This window comes from Macaca thibetana, chromosome 3, assembly GCF_024542745.1.
Source record: "Macaca thibetana thibetana isolate TM-01 chromosome 3, ASM2454274v1, whole genome shotgun sequence".
NCBI classification, from domain to species: domain Eukaryota; kingdom Metazoa; phylum Chordata; class Mammalia; order Primates; family Cercopithecidae; genus Macaca; species Macaca thibetana.
The window spans coordinates 105,275,701-105,302,745 of NC_065580.1; the positions used below are offsets into that span (position 1 = coordinate 105,275,701).

At 35.7% G+C, this 27,045-nt stretch overlaps 1 protein-coding gene across 6 annotated transcripts in view; it reads left to right on the top strand.

Annotated features, from left to right (window-relative positions):
• Positions 1-27,045, top strand: part of NPSR1 (neuropeptide S receptor 1) — a 235,588-nt gene that overhangs the window by 134,442 nt on the left and 74,101 nt on the right. For 4 of the 6 annotated variants that reach the window (XM_050785491.1, XM_050785493.1, XM_050785492.1 and 1 more), the window contains exon 4: positions 26,551-26,644. The exons of the other annotated variants lie outside the window; for them this stretch is intronic. In XM_050785491.1, coding sequence (XP_050641448.1) covers positions 26,551-26,644 — 94 coding nt within the window. The remainder of the gene's footprint in view (positions 1-26,550; positions 26,645-27,045) is intronic. 6 annotated transcript variants of the gene reach the window in all.

Sequence of the window (27,045 nt, forward strand, 5' to 3'; positions counted from 1 at the left end):
TTGACATAGGGAAAATGATAGAGAAAGAAATTCTGATAATTCTCTCTTCTATAAAGAAAGCAAGAAAATTGGCAAAAATTATCAGACTCAAATTTGTAGGACTCTGGAAATTAACCAAAGACTTGCAATTACCCAGGGAGCATTTATTCAGGAAAATGGCTGAATCTCAGTGAGAAAAAAAAATGAGCTCTGTGGTGCTTTGGCTTGCATTATTCTCATTCCCCAGTATCCAACTCTGTAATAGCCTGAAAAAGTAATAGCACCCATTCATAGTGAAAACAAATTGTCTGGCAGCCACTGTAGAAAGCAAAACTGGGATAGAGCCCTTTCAAATTCCCAAGAAACTGCCATTATTTGACATGTCTGGCAGTTCTCTAGAAGACTCCACTTGCAAGGCTGTCTTTATTTTACTTAAATCAGAACTCACCCACTGTGAAAAACCTTTCTCCTCTGGGCATTTGTCAAAACAGTTACAGGCAATTGATTAACTTTGCTTATGACTAAGGTATTGGATAATGGTCAAGGAAAACACTAGACTAACCAAAGCTTTAAAACATAAGCTGAGTAATGAGCTATCCATAGGGGATTTGAAAATCTCTGACATATTCCCAGAAATCTAGAAGACCAGGTATATGCCCAGGACTGTGCTCATCCTAAGGAAGAAATAGAGAAGGCACTGAGCTGTCACCTGTGAATGACCTTGAGGCTTTGTGCAAGCAGGAAGTGAGGGCAAAGACAGAATTGTCAGTTGCCTGGCTAAGTGTCAAAATCATGCTCCAACATTCACCCAGACCTCCTCTGCAACGAATGGGGGAATTAATAATTTCTGAAAATCTATTTTTAGGTTAAGAAAATTTTTAGTTAAGAAAATCTCTTTTTAGGAGCTATCACCAAGATCATGGAGTAGGAGATACTCACCTTTAACCCTCCAAAGCATTCAAGTATAAACAGCTATTCACAAACTAAAATATCCCAGAGAGGACTCAAGGGCCCATTAAAGAATTTGCAACAACATCGTGAAGCAAAAAACGGAGAATAACCACATAGAAAGAATTGCTGCTGTGATTGGCATACCTAAGAGGCCATGATTTGGCTAGGAACAAAGAATAAAGGTGGAAGCTATCAGTATTAGACACAGAAAGGACCAACATTGTCTCTAGTGGCCTGCTCCACAGGAGACACTAGGATCTTTTTCCACTGAGTAACCAACAGTCATTCCTGCAAGAGAACCCCAGAAGGGGAGATGTGGCTATACCTCCCTTCTATACCCTAAGAAGGAGTTGCTGTTGAGCTACTTTGGGAATGGGGTCACCATCTCTCCCAACCATGTATAAGCTTCAGCCCTGGAGCCATGGCCACCCTGGGAATGCCCACACTCCAGACTGACAGTCTGACTACACTGGGCCCACCCATGTGTTTAACACCACAGCCAGCACCATTGTAAGCTAGTTAACACTCCAAGCCCCAATGTTAAACTCTGCCTGCATGTGTCCACGCTTCAGACACTGACTTAACCACCATAAAGAGCTATCCCCACCCAGGCCTCAGAGCCATTATAATTCTGTGCATACCTGTGCTCTCATTCTTGTCTCCTTGACTAATGCATATGTATACTATTACCAACACTACAGCAGGGGCACCTGTGCCCTGGGCAACAGCTCAGCCATAGAGAGCTATGCCTTGCCCCAACTCTGAAGCCACTGAAAGACTGTGTTCTAGCTCCCACACTACTTTGCAGGTGCACCCATGCCTCACATACTATACCATGCAGCAGAAGGGGAATCTGCCCCTTGAGCACCAGTGTCATTACCACTGTAATCCCAGAGCCATAGTCTCTCCATGTGAGTCCATGCATCAGACCTCAGTTCCATGGCTACTCCATCAACATCACCCATCAGACACTGGTGGTACTGCCACTATGAGAGGCCCTACAAGCCAGACCTAGTACCAAGAGAAATCTTCTCAGTGCCAGCTTCCCCAGTGGGAGGAAAGATCAGAAGAACCTTAGCAGCCATCGCCACTGAAGACCCAATCAATTCTTGCTGCTACTGCCAATATTCACTGCTTTGGCCACTGAGGATCACTGCCAATAGCCACTGCTTTGGCCCCTGAGGATCCTTATGATCTTTATCAACTCTGACCTGAGCTGAAAAAGCTACACAGAGACTACAAACCTGCACCATCACAGATGCTACACCACCCAACAAACCCTCCCCCATAGCGTATGGTCTTTCCATAGTGAACTAGCTCACAAAATCTGGAAGGTGATTCTTTTTGGTTTTGTTAATGTTTATTTTTCCCTTATGTTGATATGTGTGCATTTGACTGCTTTACTAAACACACACACACATCAACATAAGGCAAAAATAAACATAAAAAAAGACACAACAACAAAAGAATACAGTAATTTTACAGTAACTGGCCCCAATGAAATAGAGATATATGCAATGCCTGACCAAAAAAATCAAAATAATTGTTTTAGGAAAGCTTAGGGAACTTAAAGTACAGAGAAGCACTTCAATGAAATCAGTAAAACAGTACAACCAAAACAAAGAATTAAAGAGAGAGATTGAAATTATTTTTTTAATCAAATAGAAATTCTGGAGCTAAAAAACATAATAAATGAAATAATAAATGTACTAGACAGCACCAACAGCAGAAATTATCAAGTAGACAAACTGTGAACTGAAAAACAAGTTATTTGAAAATATACAACTAAAGAAGAAGAAAGAAAAAAGAATGAGAAAAGATGAAGAAAGCATAAGAGATTTATGAGGCAGCATCAAAAGAGAAAATGTGCAATGCATTAGTCCATTCTCATGCCTCATGCTGCTATAAGAACATATCCAAGACTCGGTAATTTATAAAGGAAAGAGCTTTAGTTGACTCACAGTTCTACAGGGTTGGGGAGGCCTCAGGAAACTTACAACCATGGTGGAAGGGAAAGCGAACATGTCCTTCTTCACAAGGCGGCAGGAGAGAGAAAATGAGAACTGAGCAAATGGAGAAGCCCCTTATAAAACCATCAGATATCATGAGAACTTACTATCATGAGAATACCATGGAGGAAACCACCTCCATGATTTCATTATCTCCCACTGAATCCCTCCCATGACATGTAGGGATTATGGGAACTAAAATTCAAGATGAGATTTGGGTAGGGACATAGCCAAACTACATCATACAAGTTATAGGAGTTATAGAAGGAGATGAGAGAGGAAAAAAAAAGAGAGATTATTTAAAGAAATAATGGAAGAATAGTTTGCAAATCTGGGGAAAGATATAAATATCCACGTACAAGAAGTTCAAAAGTTTCCAATCAGATTCAATGAAAATAAGACTATGCCAAGACATATTATAATCAAACTGTCAAAAATCAAAAACATGGAGAAAATCCTGACAACAGCAAGAGAGAAGAAGCAAATCACATATAAGACAGTTATAACAAGGCTAGTAGAAAATTTCTCAGCAGAAACCTTGCACAGAACAGGAGAGAATAGAAGAACATATGTAAGGAAGGAAAAACAAACTGCCAACCAAAAATATTTACCCAACAAAACTGTCTTTTACGAATCAAGTAGAGAGAAAGATTTTCTCAAACAAACAAAAGCTGAAGGAGTTCATCACCACCAAACCTATTTTCCAAAAATTCTACACAGAATTCTTCAAGTGAAAGGAAACAAAAAAAGAAAGCTAAAGGAAAAAAAAAGAGCAAGCTAATTAATGACATGAAAACATATAAAACTATATCACTCACTGTGAAAAGTAAGTACATTTACAATACTCTAATACTGTAATGGTGGTGTGTAAATCAGTGACATCATTAGGATAAAGGCTAAAAGACAAAACTATTAAAACTAACAATAGCTACAATATGGGTATACCTCAGAAATATTGTGGATTCAATTCCAGAATGCCTACATAAAGCAAATATCACAATAAAGCTAATCACACAATATTTTTGTTTCCCAGTACATATAAAAGTTATGTTTACATTTTACTGTAGCCTATTAAATGTGCAATAATATGTCTAAAAAGTATATATGTTAATTTAAAAATATTTAATTTCTAAAATAAAAAGTTAACAATCATCTGAGCCTTCATCAAATATTGGCCTTTTTACTGCTGGAAGGTCTTGCTTTGATGTTGATGACTGCTGACTCATCAGAGTCGTGGTTGCCAAAGGTTGAGGTGGCTGTGGCAATTTCTTAAAATCAGATAACAATGAAGTTTGTTGCATCAATTGACTTTTCCTTACACATAAAAAATTATCTGTAGCATGCAATACTGTTATATAGCATTTTACCCAGAGTAGAACTTCTTTTAAAACTGGAGTCAGTTCTCTCAAACCTTGCCACTGTTTTTATCAAATATATTTATGTACTAGTTTAAATTATTTGTTATCACTTCAGCAATGTTCACAACATTATCACCAAGAGTAGATTCCATCTCAAGAAATCACTTTCTTTGCTCATTCATAATAAGCAACTGCTCATCCATTCAAGTTTTATTAAGAGAATGAAGCAATTCAGTCACATCTACACACTCCACTTCTAATTCTATTTCTCTTGCTATTTCCACCACATTTGCAGTACCTTTCTCCAGTGAAATCTTGAACCCATCAAAGTCATTCATGAGAGTTGGAATCAACCTTCTAAACTCCTGTAAATGTTGATGCATTCACCTCCTATAAATCATGAATGTTCTTAATGACATCTAAGTAGTGAGTCCTTCTGGAAGGTTTTCAATTTCCTTTGTCCTGATCCAGCAGAGGAATTGCTATCTATGGTAGCTACGGCCTTACAAAATGTATTTCCTAAATTCTTAAATAATAAGACTGGAAAGTCAAAATTACTCCTTGATCTATGGGATGCAAAATGGATGTTGTGTTAGCAGAAATGAAGACAAGTTTAATTTTTTTTGTTCGTCTTCATCCACGCTCTTGGGTAGCAATGTGCATTGTCAATGAGCAGTGATATTTGGAAAGGAATCTTTTTATCTGAGCAGTATATATCAACATGGAGCTTAAAATATTCAGTAAACCATGCTGTGAACAAATGTGCTGCCCTTTAGGCTTTGTTGTTTTGTTTATAGAGCACAGGCACAGTAGATTAGTCTAATTGTTAAGGGCCCTAGGATCTTTGGAATGATCAATGAGCATTGGCTTCAACTCAAAGTCACCAGCTGCATTAGCCACTAAAAAGAATATCATCATGTCCTTTGAAGCTTTGAAGCAAGGCATTGACTTCTCCTCTTCAGCTATAGAAGCCCTAAATAGCACCTTCTCCTAGTATTTGACTGTTCGTTTCCACTGAAAAACTATCGTTTAGTGTAGCCACCTTCATCAGTTATCTAACCTTGATATTCTGGATAACTTAATGCAACTTCTATATTATCACTTGGTGCTTTACCTTGCATGTTTATGTCACAGAGACAACTTCTATCCTTAAACCTCATGAAACAAACTATGCTAGCTTCAAACTTTTCTGCTGCAGCTTTCACATCTCTCTCAGCCTTCATAGCGGTGAAGAGAGTTTGAGATCTTGCTCTGGATTAGGGTTTGGCTTAATGTTGCAACTAGTTTGATCATATATTCAGACCACTAAACTGTCTCCATACCAGCAGTAAGTTTGTTTCATTTTCTTATAATTTGTGTGTTCACTGAAGTAGTCATTTTACTTTTCTTCAAGAAATTTTCCTTTACATTCACAACTTGGCAAACCAGCCCAAAACCAAGCTTTTGGCCTATCTTGGTTTCTGACATGCTTTTTCTCACTGAGCTAAGTCATTTCTAGCTTTTGATTTAAAGTGAGAGATGTGTGACTTTTCCTATCACTTGAATACCTAAAGACAATTTCAGGGCTATTTACTGGCCTAATTTCAATATTACTGGGTCTCAGAGAATAGGAACGTCTGAGGAGAGGGAGACAGATGGAGGAACAACCAGTTGGTGGAGCTGTCAGTATGCACGCAACATTTATCAGTTAAGTTTGTCACCTTATACAGATGCGGTTTACAGCACCACAAAACAATTACAATAGTATCATCAAACATCACTGATCACAGAGAGCCTTAATGGATCTAATAATAATAATAATAATAATAATAATGAAAAAGTTTGAAATAACCAAAATATGACACAGACATGAAGTAAATACATACTGTTTGAAAAATGACAGACTTGCTCAACACAGGGTTGCCACAGACCTTCAATTTGTAAAAAAAATGCACTATCTGTGAAGAAAAATAAAGTAAATCATGACAAAATGAAGCTTATTTGTAGTGTGTTAAGGGATATACTATATAAAAGAATTTAAATTGTGACATAAAAAACTAAAATGGGGGTGGTAGAGTGTAGAGTTTTTGTATGTAATCAAAGTTAAGTTATTATCATTTTAAAATCACTGGTTATAAGTATAAGACGTTCCTTTGTAAGTCTCAAGGTAACCACAAAGCAAAAGCTGCAGTAGATACACAAAAATTAAAAAGTAAGGAATGAAAGCATACCATTAGAGAAAAGCATCAATCACAGAAGAAGACAGAAAAAATAGAAGAAAGGGAAAAAATACACAAAGCAGAAAGAGTGGAAGACAGAAAAAAAAATACATGATAGCCAGAATACAATTATCAAAATGACAATTTAGGGCACATATAATTGAAAGTAAACAGATGGAAAAGGATATTTCATGCAAGTGGAAACCAAAATAGTGAGGGATTGCTACACTTACATCACATAGAATAGACTTTAAGTAAAAAATTGTAAAATGGGGCACATAAGGTCATTGTATAACAGTAAAGGGATTATTTCATCAGGAAGAAATAACAATTGTAAATATATATGGACCCTACATTGGATCACCTAAATATATAAAGCAAATGTTAATAGACCTGAAGAGAGAAATAGACAGCAATAAAATCATAGGTCTTCAAAATCCCACTTTTAATAATAGACAGATTATCTAGACAGATAATCACTAAAGAACCATTGGACTTAAACTACACTTCAGACCAAACGGATCTAATAGACACATATGGAAAATTTCACCCAGTGGCAGCAGAATATATAATCTTTTGAAGCATCCAAGGAACATTTCTGCAGGATAATCATAGAGTAAACCACAAAACAAGTCACAACAAAATTAAGATTGAAATATATAAATTACTTTTTTCAAAAACAGTGATATGAAACTAGTAATCAATAATAGAAGGAATTTCAAAAATGTTACAAACGTGAAAATTAAACAACATACTCCTAAACAATCAATGGATCAAAGAAGAAATTAAAAGCAAAATTTTAAAATATCTTAAGATAAACGAAAATGAAAACACATCCTAATGAAGCTTATGGGATGCAACAAAAGCAGATCTAAGAGGGGAGTTTATAACAATAAATACCTACATCAAACAAAAGATTTAAAATAAATAACCTAATGTTACAACTTAAGTAACTAGAAGAAGAATGAAGTCCTTTAGTAAAAGCACAGAAATAATAACAATTAGAGAAGAAAGAAAACAAATGGAGACTAGAAAAACAAAGAGAAGATCAATGAAGAGTTAGTTTCAAACCTTTAGCTAGAACAACTAGGAAGAAGAAGAAAACTCAAAATTAGAAATGAAAGCGGAGACATTACAACTGATACCACAGAAACAAAAAGCATCATAAGAGGTGATATGAAAAATTAAATGTCAGCCAGGCCTAGTGGCTCATGCCTGTAATGCCAGCACTTTGGGAGGTCGAGGCAGGCAGATCACCTGAGGTCAGGAGTTCGACACCCTGACCAACATGGAGAAACCTCGTCTCTACTAAAGATACAAAAATTAGCTGGGCATGGTGGCAGGCACCTGTAATCCCAACTACTCAGGAGGCTGAGGCAGGAGAATCACTTGAACCCAGGAGGCGGAGTTTGCAGTGAGCAAAAAAAAAAAAAAAAAAAAAAGATAACCTAGAAGAAATGGGTAAGTTCCTAGACACACAAAAACTACCAAGACTTTGAGTATTGAAGGAATAGAAAATATGAACAAACCAACACTAAGGAGGTTTAATCAGTAATAAAATATTTCCATTCCAAGAAAAGACCGGGATCAGATGGCTTCACTGCAAAATTCTACCAAACACTTAGAGAAGAACTAATAGCAATCTTTCTCAAAGTCTTCCCCCAAAAAAGTGAAAACAAGTGTTTACTTCCATACTCATTTTACAAGGTCAGCATTACTCTGGTAACAAAGTCAGACAAGATACTATGAGAAAATTACAGGGCAATAACCCTGATGAACATAGGTTTAAAAATCCTCAACAAAATACTAACGAACATATTTCAATAGCACATTTAAAGTATTATTCACCATAATTAAGTGTAATTTATTGCTGGAATGCAACAATAGTTTAACATACACAAATTAATAAATGTGACATACTACATTAACAAAATGAAGGATAAAAGGCATATGATCATCTCAATAGAAGCAGAAAAAGATCATGTCAAAATTCAACATCTTTTTGTGGTAAAAATGCTCAACAAATTAGGTACAGAAGAGAAGTACTTCAACAAATAAAGACCATGTATGACAAGTCCGCTGGTAACATCACAGTCAACAGGGATAAACTAAAAGTTTTTCTTCTAAGATCAGGAACAAGATAAGAATGCTCACTATCACAACTTCTATCCAACATAGTACTGGAAGTTCTAGCCAGAGAAGTAAGGTAAGAAAAAAAAAAAGAAAAGAAAAAGAAAGGCATTCACATCAGAAAGGACAAACTTAAACTTTCTATTTGAAGATGACCTGATCTTACATACATATATATATAATATTATATATATACACACATACACAAAACACTAAACACCACCAAAAAACCATGAAAACTAACAAATGAATTTACTATAATTGCAGGATACAAAATCAACATGCAAAGTCAGTAATGTTGCTATACACTAACAATGAACTATCCAAAATATTAGAATCTATTTACAGTAACTCCAAAAAGAATAAAATACCTAGAAATGAAGTTAACTAAGGAGGTGATAGACTTATACATAAAAAACTAAAATACATTGATGAAAGAAATTAAACAAGACAAAAATTGGAAAAGCATCCTGTTTTCATAAATATACAGACTTAATACTTTTAAAGTGTCTATAAATCAAAGCTATCTACAGATTCAATGCATTCCCTATCAAAATCCCAACAACATGTTTGACAGAAATTGAAAAAAATTCAAAAATTCAAATTAAATCACAAAAGTCCCAGAATTGTCAATGTTAATTTGAGAAAGAACAAAGCTCAAGGCATCACACTTCCTGCTTACAAAATATATTGTGAAGCTACAGTAAACGAAACAGTGTTGTACTGACATGAAGACAGACATACAGACGGATGAAACAGAATAAAGAAGCCAGAAATAAATCCATATATGTATGCTCCACTGATCTTCAACAGTGGTGCCAAAAACAAACAATGGAGAAAGGATGGTCTCCTCAACAAGGTGTTGGAAAACTGGACATCTACAAGAAAAGAGTGAAATTTAACCCTTAACTTATATAATACAGAAAAAAATAAACTCAAAACGGATTAAAGACTTACATGTAAGACCTTAAACTATAAAATTTCTAGATAAAAACAGGGGAAACGTTCTTTGACATTTCTCTTGGCAGTGATTTTTTTGGATAAGACACCAAAAGCTCAAGAAACAAAACCACAAATAGACAAATGGGACAAGATTAAACTAAATAACTCCGGTGCAATAAGGGAAACAATGAATCAAATGAAAAGGTGACCTATGGAATGGGAGTAAATACTTACAAATCATACATATGATAAAGAGTTAATATCCAAAATATGTTAGAAACATCTAGAACTCAATTTAAAAAACAGTACCAGGCGGCCGGGCGAGGTGACTCACGCCTGTAAATCCCAGCAGTTTGGGAGGCCGAGGCGGGCAGATCACGAGGTGAGGAGATCGAGAGCATGGTGAAACCCTGTCTCTACTAAAAATACAAAAAATTAGCTGGGCACGGTGGTGGGCGCCTGTAGTCCCAGCTACTCGGGAGGCTGAGGCAAGAGAATGGCATGAACCCGGGAGGTGAAGCTTGCAGTAAGCCGAGACCATGCCACTGCACTCCAACCTGGGTGACAGAACAAGACTCCATCTCAAAAAAAAAAAAAAAAAAAAAAAAAAAAAAAAGTACCAGGCATGGTGGCTCACACATGTAATCCTAGTACTTTGGGAGGTTGAGGCTGGTGAATGGCTTGAGCCCAGGTGTTCAAGACCAGCCAGGGAAACATCGAAAAACCCTATCTCTAAAAAAAAAAAAAAAATACATATATATGTGTGTGTGTGTATATATACATATGTATGTGTGTGTGTACGTGTGTGTGTGTGTATATATATATTAGCCAGGCATGGTGCGTGTGTGTCTGTAGTCCCAGTTACTCAGGATGCTGAGGTGATAGGATTGCTTGAACCCGGGGCTTGTCAAGGCTACAGTGAGCCATGACGGTACCATTGTACTCCAGCTTGGGCAACAGAGAGAGATCCTGTCTCAAAACAAACAAACAAACAAAAACATAGGTTGTGTGCAGTGGCTCATGCTTTTAATACCAGCACCTTGGGAAGTCAAAGCGGGAGGATCACTTGAGACCAGGAGTTTGAGACCAGCTTGGGAAACATAGCAAGACCCTGTCTCTACAAAAAGTAAAAATAAAAATAAATAACTAGGCATATTGGCATGGGCTAGTAGTTCTAGCTACATGGGAGGCTCAAGTGAGAGGATTGCTTGAGACCAGGAGTTCAAGACCAGCATGGGCAACATAGCGAGACCCTATCTAGGTAAAAAAAGCACAGGCAACAAAAGTAAAAATATACAAATGGGATTGCAGGAAACTACAGATCTTCTGCACAGCAAAAGAACTATCAACCGAGTAAAGATACAGTTTACGGAATGGGAGAATATACTGGCAAACTAAGCATCTGATGAGGAGTTAATATCCAGAATATATGAGAAACTCAAACAATTCAATAGCAAAAAGTAAAAAATAAACCCAATCCAAAAAAATGGGCAAATGACCCGAATAGACATTTCTCAAAAAATATATATACAAAAGAAGACATACAAATGGGCAACATGTATATGAAAATACGCTTAACATCCCTAGTCATCAGGGAAATACAAAACAAAACCACAGTAAGATGCCACCTCACTCTAGTTAGAATGTCTACTGCAGAAAGACAAATGATAACAAGTGTTGGCAAGGATGTGGAGAAAGGAAACCCTTACATATTGTTGATGGGAATGTAAATTAGAAAGTCACTATAAAAACAGCATGGAAGTTCCTGGGAAAATTAAAAATTGAACTACCATATGATCCAGCAATTCCACTAATGGGTATAAACCCAAAAGTAATGAAATCAGTATGTCAAAGAGACATCTGCTGTCCTGTGTTTTTTGCAGCACTATTCATAACAGCCAAGATATGGCAACAACCTGTGTCTATCAATGGATGAATGAATTTAAAAATTGTATATACATAATATGCAATACTATTCATTCATAAAAAAAGAAAGGAAGTGTTTCATCTGTGACAACATAGATGAACCTGGAAAACATTGTGTTAAGTGAAATAAGCTAAGCACAGAAAGACCACTACTGCATGATTTCACTTATATGCAGAATCTTAAAAAGTTGATCTCATAGAAGCTGAGAGTAGAATGGTGGTTACCAAAAGCTGGTGAGGGTAAGCGAAAGAGGGTATGGGAGAACACTGATCAATGAGTACAATGTTAAAGTTAAATAGAGGAATAGGTTCTAGTGTTTTATTGCACATCAGGGTGAATATAAATAACAATAGTGTATTATATATTTCAAAATAACCAGAAGAGAGTATTTTAAATGTTCTCACCACAAAGAAATGATAAATGTTTAAGATGATGGATATTCTAATTACTCTGATTTGAGCATTACATAATATACACATGTATCAAAACATCATATTGTACCACATAAATATGTACAATTATTATGGCTCAATTAAAAATAAAATAAGATTTTAGAAAGGTTAAGAAAGGAGTATTATGAACAATATTATGCTCACAGATTTTATAACCTAGTTAAGATGGACCAATTCCTTGAAAGATACAGTCTACTATAACTCATACAGGGAGAAATAGGCAATCTAAATACTGTTAATTGTATTAAAGGAATTAATTATTGAATAAACTTCCAAAACAGAAAGCATCAAACCCAGATGGGTTCACTGGAGTATTCTACCAAACATTTAGGGAAAAAAAAAACTACACAAAGTCTCTACAATTGTAGAGAATATAGAAGCAGAGGCAATATTTTCTAATTCATTGTATAAAGTCAGCATTATACTAATACCAAAACCAGACAAAAATATTGCAAGAAAAAAACACACATCAATATATCTGATGGATATAGATGCAAAATTTCTCAACAAATATTAGCAAGTTAATCCAACAATTTATAAAAATAATTATGCATTTGAGATAAGCCTGGGCAACATAGCAAGACCCTGTAACTACAATAAATACAAAAATTGCCAAGCATGGTGGCGCAGACCTGTACTCATAGCTACTTGGGAGGTTGAGGCAGAAGGATTATTTGAGCCCAGGGGTTAGAGGCTACAGTGAGCAATGATTGTGCCACTGCACTCCAGCCTGGGTGACAGAGTGAGACCCTATCTCTTAAAAAAAGAAAAAAGAATTATACACCACAAACAAGTAAGGCTTATCCCAAAAAAGTAAGACTGGTTCAACACTGGGTATCAGTTAATGTAACCCATTATATCAATAGGCTAAAGAAGAAAAGTCACAAGATTATATCAACAGATTTTTAAAAAGTGTTTAACAAAATACAACACCTATTCATGATTTAAAAAAAAAATTCAGTAAACTAGGAATAGAAAGTAACTTCCTCAACTTGAAAAATAACATCTACAAAAGAGCCTTCATCTGACATCATATTTAATAGTGAGAAACTATGAGCTTTCTTCCTAAGATCATGAACAAAACAAGGATTTCCTTCTCATATTCCTTTTCAACATTGTATAGTAAGTCCTAGCTAGTGCAATGAGACAATAAAGGAAATAAAAGATATACTAATTGGAGGAGAAAAATAAAATGTTGCAGATAACATGATTATCTATGCAGAAAATCCAAAATAGTTGACCAAAAAAACTCTCCCAGAGCTAATAGGCAATTAAAGCAAGATTACAGAATATGTTAATATACAAAAGTTCATTGCCTTCCTATATAACAGCAATAAACAAGTATAATTTGATATTAAAAAACAATATTACTGCATTAGCACCCACTAAAATGAAACAATTAGGTATAAATTTAATAAAATATGTACAAGATCTATACAAGGAAAACTACAAAACTTGAATGAAAGTAATCGAAGAAAAACTAAATAAACAGTTATTCCATGTATACATAGGAAGATTCAATATTGTCAAGGTGTCAGATCTTCTAAACTTACTCTATAGATTCAACACAGTCCCAGTCAGTAACCCAGCAAGTTATTTTGTGGATATCAACAAACTGATTCTAAACTTTACATGAAAGACAAAAGATGCAGAATGGTCAGCATAATATTGAAGGTGAAGAGCAAATTTGAAGGACTGATACTTCCCAAAGTCAATATTTACTATAAAGCTACAGTAATTAAGACAGTGTGTTATTAGTGAAAGAACAAATAGGTCAATGAAACAGAATAGCAAGCCCAGAAATAGACGGGCATAAATATAGTTGACTGATATTTACAAAAAAGCAAAATACAATGGAGAAAAGGTCATAATTTTAACAAATGGTGCTGAAAGAAGAAGATATCCACACACATAATAATAAATCTAAACACAGATCTTATATCTATGATAAAAACGAACACAAAAGAAAACTTACATGACCTTGAGTATGGTGATGACTTTTTAGATACAACATCAAAGGCATGATCCATGAAAAAAAGAACTGATAAGCTGTAATTTATTAAAATTAAAATTAAAATTTCTGCTCTGCAAAAGGCAAATGAGAAGCAAACCACAGATTAAAGAGAACATACTTGCAAAACGCATATCTGATAAAAGATTGTTATTCAAAATATACAGAAGAGCTGCTAAAGCCCAATAGGCAAATGAACAATCTGATTTTAAAATGGACAAAAGAACAGACAACTCACCAAAAAATTATACAAAAGTCAAATAAGTAAATGAAAAGATGCTCATATACTTGTGAACATCTTTGTTATTAGGGAATTGCAAACTAAAACAACAATGATATAGCACTGCACATTTATTAGAATATTCAAAATCTAAAACATTAACAACACAAAATGCTATTGAGAATGTGAAGCAACAGGAACTTTCACTCATTACTAGTGGGAATACAAAATAGCACAGCCACTTTAGCGACAGTTTAGTGGTTTATTCCAAAATTATAGTCTTACCATGCATTCCAACAATTGTGCTCCTTGGTATTTACCCAAATAAGTTGAAAACACACATTCCCACCAAAACCTGCATACAAATGTTTATAGCATGTTTATTCATGTTTTCCAAACTTGGAAGCAAGCAAGATGTCCTTTGGTAGGTAAATGGAGAAATAAGCTGTGGTACAACCATACAATGAAATACTGTTCAGTGCTAAAAAGAAACGAGCTGTCAAGCTTCTTTAAAGTTTACGTGTCTCATGCAAAGACATGGAAGAACCTTAAATGCATATTAGTAAGTAAAAGTGACAGTCTGAGAAGCTACATACTGTAGATTCCAACTTTATGACATTCTGGAAAAGGCAAAACTCTGGAGAAAGTGAAAACATTAGTGGTTGCCAGGGGTTGGGGAGAGGGAGGCAGAGCACACAGTGGGAACAAGGGGCAGTAGAACTACTCTGTAAGATACTATAATGGTGGACACATGTCTATACATTTATCAAAATATGATGTATAACACCAAGAGTGGATCCTAATGTAAACTATGAACTTTGGGTGATAATGATGTATCAGTGTAGGTTCATCCACTATAACAAACATACTACTCTTGCATGGAAGCATGATGGTGTGTATGGGGGGCATACACAAAGTGGGTTTATGGGAAATCTGTGCCTTCTGCTCAATTATGTTATTAACCTAAAAGTGTTCTAATAATAAAATTTACTTTTAGAAATATAATAGAATTCCCAGGAACTGTGGGACAATTACACAAAGTGTAGCAGACACACATAACAGAAATACCAAAAAAAGAAAAGAGCAGAAGTATTTGAAGCAATAATAGATGAAAAATTTTCAAAATTAATGGCAAACACCAATCCACAGATCCAGGAAGCTCAGAGAACACCAAAGCAAAATAAATGTCACAAAAAATGTACCTCTAGGCATATCATATTCAAACTGCAGAAAACCAAAAACAAAGATAGATAAAATCCTGACAGAAGTTGAGGGGGGAACTTACCTATAAATAAACAATAGTAAGAATTTCCTCTGACTTATCAGAAATCAGGCAAGTAAGAAGAAAGTATAATAAAATATTTAAAGAGCGAAAAGAATAAAAATCCCCCCGACCTAGAATTCTCTATCAGGTGAAATTATTCTTCAAAAGTGAAGAAGAAATAAAAACTTTCTCAGACATACAAAAATAGGAAATTTCTCATAAGTAAACTTTTCTTACAAAAAATGCTAAAAGAAGTTCTTCAGATAAAGGGAAAAATGATACAATAACAAACACAAATCAATATAAAGAAAGGAAGAGCAATCGAGAAGGAATAAATGAAGGAAAAACAAAAGCTACTTTTCTTACTCTTAATTGACCTGTAAACAGCTGCTCAACACAAAAATAGCAATAATGCATTGGTAATCATACTTATGGATAAGTGAACCGAATGACAATATTAAAAGAGATGCAGCCCAGGTGTCGTGGCCCATGCCTGTAATCCCAGAATTTTGGGAGGCCAAGTCAGGCGGATCACTTGAGGTCTGGAGTTCGTGACCAGCCTGGCCAACATGGTGAAACCCTGTGTCTACTAAAAATACAAAAATAGGCCAGATGTGGTGGCACGCACCTGTAATCCCAGCTATTTGGGAGGCTGAGGCAGGAGAACTGCTTGAACCCGGAAGGTGAAGGTTGCAGTGATCCGAGATCGCACCACTGCACTCCAGCCTGGATGACAGAGTGAGACTCTGTCTCAAAAAACAAAAATTAAAAAAAAAAGGGAGAGGGGTGTAGGGGGGTGGGGTGAATGCAAAGAGAAATACAATTTAGCTAAACAGCCATCAGTTAAAATGAACTGAACTATTAATTAAATGGATCTAATTGGCATGTATAGAATACTTCATCCAGTAATAAGAGACTATATCTTCTTGTCAAACTTATATGGGATTTCCATCAAGAGAAACTGATATATTATATGGGCCATAAAACACATTTTAACAATGTAAAAAAATAGAAATTACACAAAGTATACTCTCAGACCATACAAAATAGAACTAAAAATCAGTAACAGAAGGATAGCTGAAAATTTTCAAACTGTTTGGAGATTGAACAACACACTTCTAAGTAACACGTGAATTGAAGAAGATATCTCAAGAAATATTTTGAAATAAATGAAAATATAACATCATAGTTTGTAGGATGCAGTGAAAGCAGTTCTTTGAGGGAAATTTATAACACTGAATGGATATATTAGAAAAGAAAAAATATGTGATATTAATAATCTAATCTTATGCCTTAGGAAACTAGAGAAAGAAAAGAAATGTAAGCCTAAAGCAAGCAGAATAAAAGAAATGATAAAAGTTAGAGCATAAATTATTAAATTGAAGTAGATTTTTTTTTTTTTTTTTGAGATGGAGTCTTGCTCTGTCGTCCAGGCTGGAGTGCAGTGGCGCGATCTCAGCTCACTGCAAGCTCTGCCTCCCGGGTTATGCCATTCTCCTGCCTCAGCCTCCTGAGTAGCTGGGACTACAGGCGCCCGCCACCATGCCCAGCTAATTTTTTGTATTTTCAGTAGAGACGGGGTTTCACCGTGTTAGCCAGGATGGTCTCGATCTCCTGACCTCGTGATATGCCCGCCTCAGCCTCCCAAAGTGCTGGGATTACAGGCGTGAGCCACCGCGCCCAGCCTGAAGTAGATTTTAAATTTTCTCTGCAGAATAAGTATGTGAGGTAATGAATATGTTAATTGGCTTAACTGAGTCATTCCACATGTGTACATATATTAACACATCATGTTATACTCCATAAACGTATACTATTTTGTTTTTCAATTAAAAAATTAATTAAAATCAAAAAAAAATTAATTAAAATCAGAAAAAAATAATTATTAAATTTAAAACAGGAATTCAGTACTGAAAATCAATGAAACCAAAAGCTGTTTCTTTTAAAAGATAATAAAATTGATAAATTTCTAGCCAGGATAATCAAGAAAACAAGAGGGAAGCCATGAATTACTAACATCAGAAATGAAAGAGGGGTCATCACTACTGATTCTGTGGACATTAAAAGAATGATAAATAAATATTATAAACAACTCTATGCCCACAAATTTGATAGCTTAGATGAAATGAACCTACTCCTTGAAAAGCACAATCTGCCAAAACTCACATAAAGAGAAATAATTTTAATAGGTCTATACTTACTAAAGAAACTGAATTAATAATTAATAATCTTCCACAAAAGAAAACACCAGGCCCAGATGGGTTCATTACTGAATTCTTTCAATCATTTAAGAAAAAAGTGATAATAATTATCTGCAGTCTTCTCTAGAAAACAGATGAAAAGGGAACCGTTCCTAACTCATACACTTGCTGACTTTTTCCATGAGGCCAGAATTGCCCTAATTCTAAAACCAATGACATTAAAAAAAAGGAAAGCTACAGAACAATATCCCTGATGAACATAAATGCAAAAATTCTCAACAAATATTAGCAACTTAAATTTTTATTTAAAGGTATAATCATGTATAGAAAGAATTATAGTCCATGGCCAAGTGAGATTTATTCCAGGCATGAAAATCTGGTTAAATATTTAAAAATCAATTAATGTAATCTACCACACAAACAAGATAAAGAAGGAAAATTATGTGATTTTTCCATCAATGGACACAGGAAAAGCATTTAACAAAATTCAACATCCATTTATAATAAAAACTGAGCAAATTGGAAATAAAGAGAAACTGCCTCAACTTGATTAACAGCATTTACAAAAACCGTATAGTTAACCTCATATGTAATGGTGAGAAATTAGGTGCTTTTCACAGGGGCCTATCATGGGGGGGGGGGGGAGGGATTGCATTGGGAGTTATACCTGATGTAAATGATGAGTTGATGGGTGCAGCACACCAACATGGCACAAGTATACATATGTAACAAACCTGCACGTTATGCACATGTACCCTACAACTTAAAGTACAATAATAATAAATAAATTAAAAAAAAAAACAACCATCATAAATAGCATACACTGAAATAAGTTTGGCATAGACAGGAGCTTTAAGCAATATCCATATTTATTTTATTGTTTTATATTACTGGAAATATATGTATGCCACCAATCTCTTGTAATATTTGTATTTAACTTTAGCACAGAGCTGTAAAGATATATTACTTTTTAATTTTGAGAATAATATAAAGTATTCTGATGATCTGTTAGCCAGGAATGTATTAACCAATTTTCCATTTGTGACCAATATTTAAAAACATGTGAAGGGATTAAATTACCAATTATTTATTCTTAAAAAAAAAAAAAAAAAAAAAAGAAAGAAAGAAAGAAATTAGGTGCTTTTGTCATAAGACTGAGAAAAAGGTGAAGATGTCCTCTCTCGCCACTCTCATTCAACACTGAACTAGATGTCTTCGATAATTTAACAGGACAAGAAAAGGAAATAAAAAGCTTATACATTGGAAGAGATGAAATAAAAATGTCTTTGTTAATAAATTCCTAATTGTCTATGTCAAAACCTGAAAGAATAGACAAAAAAAAAAAAGAAAGAAAGAAAGAAAGAAAGAGAAAGAAAGAAAGAAAGAAAGAAAGAAAGAAAAAAGAAAAGAAAGAAAGAAAGAAAGAAAGAAAGAAAGAAAGAAAGAAAGAAAGAAAGAAAGAAAGAAAGAAAGAAAGAAAGAAAGAAAGAAAGAAAGAAAGAAAGAAAGAAAGAAAGAAAGAAAGAAAGAAAGAAAGAAAGAAAGAAAGAAAGAAAGAAACAGAAACTTCTGGACCTAGTAGGCAAAAATGGCAACATTGCAGAATAGAAGGTTGACATACAAAAGTCAGTTGTTTTTTCCAGCAATTACCAAGTTGAGATTGAAATTAAAAACACAATACCATTTATATGAACACCAAAAAATGAAACTTAGGTGTAAATCTAACAAAATACATACAAGATCTATTGAAGACGACTACAAAACTGATGGAAAAAAAGCAAATATCTAAATAAATGAAGAGATGTTCCATGTTCATGAATAGGAAGACTTAATATTGTTAAGATGTTTATTCTGCCCAACATAATCTATAAATTCAATACAATTCCAATCAAAGTCCCAACAAGATATTTTATGGATATAGACAAACTCTAAAATCACATGGAAAGGCAAAAGACACATAAAAACCAATGCAATAATAAAGAAAAAGAGCAAGTTTGAACAACCAACACTACCTGATTTTAAGACTTACTATAAAGCTTCATAATCAATACAGCATGGTATTGGTAAAAGAATTGACAAGTAGATCAATGAAACAGAACAGAGAGCCCAGAAATAGACATACAAAAAGATAGTCAACTAGTCTTTGATGAAGGCACAAAAGCATTGAGGGACAGCCTTTTCAAGAATGGTTGTCTTACTTGAAAGAGTAGCTGAATATCCACATGCAAAAAAATAAAAAATAAAAAAATAAAAAATAAACTTCACATAAACCTTAACTCAGTTTAGATTATAGATATAATATAATGTTCAATACTATTACATAAAACTACCAGAAGATAACATAGGAGAAGATTTAAGGGAACTAGCATTTGTCAATGAGTTTTTAGATACAATACCAGGAATATAACCCATGAAAAATGATTGAAATGTTGGATGTTATGAAAATTTTAAATTTTGCAAAGGACACTGTTTAAGAGAATGAAAAGCCAACCCTCAGAATGGGAGAAAATATCTGCAGAATATATATTTCATAAAGGATTTGTATCCAAATATGTACAAAGAACTCTTAAAACTCAACAATAAGAAAACAAACAACTGATTTCAAAAATGGGCAAAAGATCTGAATAAACACTTCACCAAGAAGATGGTAAGTAAATATAGAGAAAGAAGTTCAAAATCATATGCCATTATGGAATTGCAAATTAAAACAACGAGATAACACTACACATCTATTAGATAATCACTAAAATTTAAAAAACTGAAAATACCAATAGATGATGAGGATGAATATTAATAGGAACTTTCATTCATTGCTCCTGGGAATTCAAAATAGTACAGTCACTTTGGAAGATAATTTAGCAGTTTCTCACAGAACTAAACATGGTCTTACCATACAAACCAGCAATTGTAAGGCTAGGTATTTACTCAATTGAGTTGACAACTTATGTCCATACAAGAATGTTTACAGCAGCTTTATTCATAATCACCAAAACCTGGAAGCAAACAAGATGTTTCTCAAAAGCTGAATGGATAAACTGTGGTACATCCATTAAATGGGATATTATTCAGTGATATAACAAAATGCGCTATCCAGCCATGAAAAGACATGGAGGAATCTTTTTTTTTTTGAGCCGGAGTCTCGCTCTGTTGCCCAGGCTGGAGTGCAGTGGCCGGATCTCAGCTCACTGCAAGCTCCGCCTCTGGGTTCACGCCATTCTCCTGCCTCAGCCTCCCGAGTAGCTGGGACTACAGGCGCCCGCCACCTCGCCCGGCTAGTTTTTTGTATTTTTTTAGTAGAGACGGGGTTTCACCGTGTTAGCCAGGATGGTCTCGATCTCCTGACCTCGTGATCCGCCCGTCTCGGCCTCCCAAAGTGCTGGGATTACAGGCTTGAGCCACCGCGCCGGGCAACATGGAGGAATCTTAAAAGCCCATTGCTAAGTGAAAGAAGCCAGTCTGAAAAAGCTTCATAATAAATGATTCAACTATATTACATTCTCAAAAAGGCAAAACTATAGAAGAGTAAGAAACCAGTGTTGCCAGAGATTTGGAGGAGGAAAGAGATGAATAGATAAAAGATACAACACACGATGGCAATTAACACACGATGGCAAGAATATTCACAAACTTATATGTAACAAGTAACATAACACTAAATATATAATGAAACTGAATGGATTTTTAGGACAGTGAAACTCTTCTGATACATAATGGTGGATACATAACATTATGCAATTGTCAAAACCCCTAGAACTGTCCAACACAGTGAACCTTAATATAAACAATGGACTTTAGTTAATAATATATCCATATTGGTTCATTAGTTTTAACAAATGAACTACAAGATGTTAATGACAAGGAAAAGTATATAGATGGGAGGGAGTCACAGGGAAACTCTCTCTGTTTTTTGCAATTTTTTGTAAATATAAAATTGTTCTGAAAAATAAGTCTATTTTCTTAAAGTCAGTCCAGGGATCCTCCTCTATATGAATCCAATCTGGCATTTTTCTAAGTAAAATTTCTCTGTTTCCAGCATTTAAGTCTCACTTCTCTGTGCAAGATTTTCTTTAGTTTTATATTTCCTAGGTCATTTCTGTCAGAATTAAGGGGTGGGGTAGTGAGAATTCAGACATATGTCCTCGAGCTGCCATCTGTTCTCCGAATGGTATCCCATATGTTGTTGATGTGTAGAGTTTTCATTGTTGACATTTATGAATTGACTATAATTGTACTTTGATTTCCTTCTTGACTCGAGTTAATTATGAGGGTGTTTAAATTTCCAAGTGGTATTTTTTTTTAAGCATGTTACTAATTTCTGCTTCATTGCTCATTGTTTTAAATATGTGATTTGCGTAAGTCCTACTTTTTAGAGCTATTGAGAGGGTTTTTTTTTTTCTTGGTAGTTTAGTATATTGCCAATTTTTGAAATGTCCAGATATTTTACAGTGATGTATATTATTCTTATGTTATGAAGTCTACTTTTTCTCTCTATATATTTTTGTTTATTCTTCTGTAAAACTTTGAACAATTTCATTATATATTTAGTGTTATGTTACTTGATACATATAAGTTTGTGAATATTCTATTGCCATCATGTGTTGTATCTTTTATCAATATAAACAATCCTTTATCACATGAAATGCTGTTTGCTTTGAATTTAATTTGTCTAATAGCAGTGTTGTAATGAATGCCTTCTTTAATTTTTACTTGCTTGATATACCTTTGGCCATCCCTCTATTTCCACACTTAGATATCTAAGTGATGTGGTTTTAAATTTTTCTCTTTTAAACAGTATATAGGCCGGGCGCGGTGGCTCAAGCCTGTAATCCCAGCACTTTGGGAGGCCGAGACGGGCGGATCACGAGGTCAGGAGATCGAGACCATCCTGGCTAACACAGTGAAACCCCGTCTCTACTAAAAAATACAAAAAACTAGCCGGGCGAGGTGGCGGGCGCCTGTAGTCCCAGCTACTCGGGAGGCTGAGGCAGAAGAATGGCGTAGACCCGGGAGGCGGAGCTTGCAGTGAGCTGAGATCCGGCCACTGCATTCCAGCCTGGGCGACAGAGCGAGACTCCGTCTCCATAAAAAAAATAAAATAAAATAAACAGTATATAATTGGATGTTAGGGAAGTTTTAAAACAAGTTATTTTCTTAATGAAAGAGCTTAAGTCATTCACATGTATTGTGACAGATAGTGTTTCGGTTTGGTGTTATTTCAGTTACCTCAGTTTAGTCTTTCTATATTAAAGGGTTTTTGTTTGTTTCTTTTTTGCTATTTACTTGTTTTTTCTTTTTATTTGATTATCAATTGTGGTAGGCTTGCAAAAAGTCCTCCCCACCCCCCACAAAATCCGTATTCTAATCCCTGGAACCTGTGATGTTACCTTATATAAGAAAAGGGAACTTTGCAAATGTAATTAAGTTAAAGATCTTAAAACTGGGAGATTATTCTGGTTTATCCCAGTGAGTCGCAAATGCAATCACAAGAGGTAGGCAGAAGGGGGCGTGACACACAGACAGAAGAGGAAAAGGCAGAGCTTGGGCTGATATGGTCACAAGCCAAAGACTGTTGGCAGTCACCTGAAGCCAGAAGAGGCAAGGAACAGATTCTCCCCTAGAGTCTCTGGAGGAATCATGGCCTTGCCAAACTTTTATTTTTGCCCAGTATAACTGATTTTGGACTTCTGGTCTCCAGAGCTGTGCGAGAATAAATTTATGTTGTTTTAAGCCATCAAGTTTATAGTAATTTGTTATAGCCACCATAGGAAGATGATTAAAATTTCTTCATTTTTATTTCACTCTATCATAGCTTATCTTTAACTTTTAGCTTTAATATATCTCTATCAAGGTAAAAAACAAAAGAGATACCCAAAATACATAACAAAATTGAACATGATGTCTTTTGTACTGTGTCCCTTCACTCAACTCCCTTAAGTTTTTCCTGAAATGTTTCATAATCATATTTATAACTATTTTGTAAGCATTTCATGTGTTTCTAACTTCATTGCTTACCATAGTTGTTATTATTCTATGCTCTTTCCTCTTCTTGAATTTTTATTTTTGATTCAATTCTCAATTAGCTGAAGTATGCCAGGAAGAGTATATAATGTTATATTTTCTTCCTTCTTATATATCTGAGAAAATTGTTCTGTGCCTTGGCACAGAAATTATATTTACAAAGTTCTTGGATCATAATTTTTTTCAAAACTCTGAACATGTTGTTTTACTATTTTCTGGCATTAAGTTTTGTGGGAAAGAGGCATGATAATTTAAGATGCATTTCCTTTAGGTAACCTTCAATTTTTTTTACCCTGCCTTAAATGCCTGAAGATGGTTGATCTCTGAAATTAAATACTCTTTTGATTGTATCTCAAAGTCGGCATCTTTTTATCAACATTGACTGCTCTTCTGGACACTCTTGTTTGTGGCTTTTCCTTTCGCTCCAGATTCTGAACTGTGCCTGTCACCTCCCTCAAGACAGCTGCAGAGCCCCAAGATCCTTATAACCTTCTCACCATGATGTTCCACCCCACAGGGTTCTGCCATTGTGTGCTTTCTTTTTCATCCTTCTCTGATGCCACCTCCACTTCTGTTTGTAGCCAGCCTTAATAATTCTAAATTCATGGATCACAGGTAGAAACCCCAGTTTTGTCTAAGTAGACGATCGATTTTTTTTTCTTAAACCTAGTCATTCATTTTTCTCTCTATTTATCACTTTATCCCAATAAATAATTTTTCCTTATAGTTTTCATGGGAGCCTTCAATTTCTTTTTTTTAACCTTTTTTCTAACTTTTATTTTAAGTTCAGGGGTGCATGTGTAGGTTTGTTACACAGGTAAACTTGTGTCATGAGGGTTTGTTGTACAGATTATTTCATCATCCAGGTATTAAGCTTCATACTCATTAGTCATTTTTCCTGATCCTCTCCCTCCCCGCACCCTACACCCTCCTACAGGCCCCAGTGTGTGTTTTTCCTCTCTGTGTATCATGTGTTCTCATCATTTAGCTTCCACTTATAAGTGAGAATATGCAGTATTTTGTTTTCTGTTCCTGCTGAAGATAACGCCCTCCATCCATGTCCATCCATGTCCCTGCAAAGCACATTATCTCATTCTTTCTTATAAGCCTTGAATTTCTAATCATTCCCCAGAACCTCCTCCCTATGGTGCCTTTCACAACATTAGTGCTGAGATGCATTGTGGAAATAACAAACAATAAAGAACAACAATGTATTTGATTGTCATTTGTCTGATCCAGAGAAAGAACAAAAAGGCATGAATTCAGAACAAAGGTAATTACCAAGAAGAAAGTGAAGTAAATGCTCTCCGTTAGACTTCAGTCTACAAGTTACTCTCCTACTCCCTCTGGATTTGATCTTAATGTTACAAAGCAGAGATACAGCCAAACTCTTGGTAGAAATGAGGCTCCAAGTTACCTGAAAAATGTCCACCTTGATCATCCCTTCAAATATATTGCATTTAATCACATTCTAAATATGCTCTTCACATAAGAGAAATTAACTTCTTAAATCCCAATTTCCTTTTCTAATTATGCAAAAAAGATTGTACACAGATAATTAAAAGGTGTGGATAAAGTTAATAAAAGAGACAGTGGGAAGGAAGAGGAGACCCAAAGCCTGAGCCTAATGAAGTGGATGAAAAAGGGGAGCTTTCTGATGGTGTCAGTGCTGTTGATGATAAATGATTCAATACCACACATAGGCTCCCTAAAACCGGAACCCTTCTATCATCTCTCAACTCCCACTGATAAAAGACAACTGAACTTTTGTTTCTAATTATTCTGGAATGTCAATTGTGGCAGAAAAAAATTAGTTTAGCTTTAAAAGTCAATTACAAACAAATGTACCATGCAAATGTCAAGGGCTGATCCTGAAATATGGAGTTTCCAAGAGGCCAAGGGAATAAGTAAGCAAGAAAGAACTGGAAGCATTCTCACTCATCATGGCCAGCAGTACAAATTCTAGCACCAGGGACCAAAATCTGCCTCCTGGTGTGGAGATGAAAAGAGAGAGTTCCCTGGTCCATCCATCACAGGACATGGGACAAGGGTATGGCTCTCTGTTCAGCTGCCTCAAGCTCAAACTCCTTATAGGAGGGGAAGCACACAGAAGGGTAGGTGCAGGAGCCAGGGCAAGCGCTTTGAACTCCAGCCCCACAGTAGTGTCTGGGGTGGGTGCCTATGACTCTTGAAGCCGCAGTGTTATAGTGCTGTTTTAACTCTGCTGCCTGCAGATGGCTTAAGTGGTAACCAGCTCAGTACCCTCTTGGTCCTCAGGTCCTTGTCCATAGTCCAGGAAGAGTCAGGTCACACACAGATTTGAAGGATGAATGCAGGAGTTTTATTGAGTGGTGGAGGTGGTTCTCAGTGGGATGGATGGGGAGCTGGAAGGGGGATGGAGTGGGAAGATGATCTTCCCCTGGAGTTTGGCTATCCAGGGCCAATCTCCTCTCTGATTGTCCCCAGCTGAACTCCTCTTGGTGTTCAGACCGTCCTTCTCTTCTTTCCTTCTCTGCCATGCCATTCTGCCATTCGTCTGCTCATCTCCTTCTGGAGCCTGGGATTTGGGGTTTATATGGGTACAGGATAGGGGCATGTGGCTGGCCAAAAGCAACTTTTTTGGGCACAAAAACAGGAATACCTGTTCTCATTTAGGACCACTGGTTTCCAGGCTTGAAGGTGGGGTCTTTGCTGAGAAACTGCCCTCTTCCACCCAGTATTTCCCTTTCTCTTGTCCATATAAGAGAGTTATTTCCCTTCCTAACCCAACACTCACTCTTTCTTTGGTTCACCTCTCAGGTTTCTAAATAACACAAGGTGCTATTCTTTCCATTATGTGCATTTCCTCACCTCTTTGAAGTCATGAGCTTCCTCTCATTTCTCTCTTTAGGTTGTGCTGCTCTATGCCTCTACCTACGTCCTGGTGTCCCTCAGCATAGACAGATACCATGCCATCGTCTACCCCATGAAGTTCCTTCAAGGAGGTAAGCTGGCTTGACCAGGTGATCTTTCATAAAGAATTGTCCTTGTGTGAGGGTAGGATTGTTTTCACTAATATTTTACTCTTAGTAATAGTGATCTTCCTCCTCTTTCCCTCTCTTTCTTCTCCTCTCTTCATTTTCTTCTTCCACCTCTTTCCTCATTTCATGGGTCTGATTGTCCAAAAAGATGTATAAAAGAAAACTTAGATGCCTGAAAAATGTTGATGGTTCCCATGGACAGCCCAGAGCCACTAAGGAAAGTGGGTTACTGACCCACTTTGTGACCATTTACCTTGATGCTGCTGCTTCTGTCTTTTTCCTCTAGAGCAGTGTTGACATGCATACCTGTCCAAAAAAACAAACTCTCCCACACTAACTTCTGATTTTCCAGAGACAAACACCTT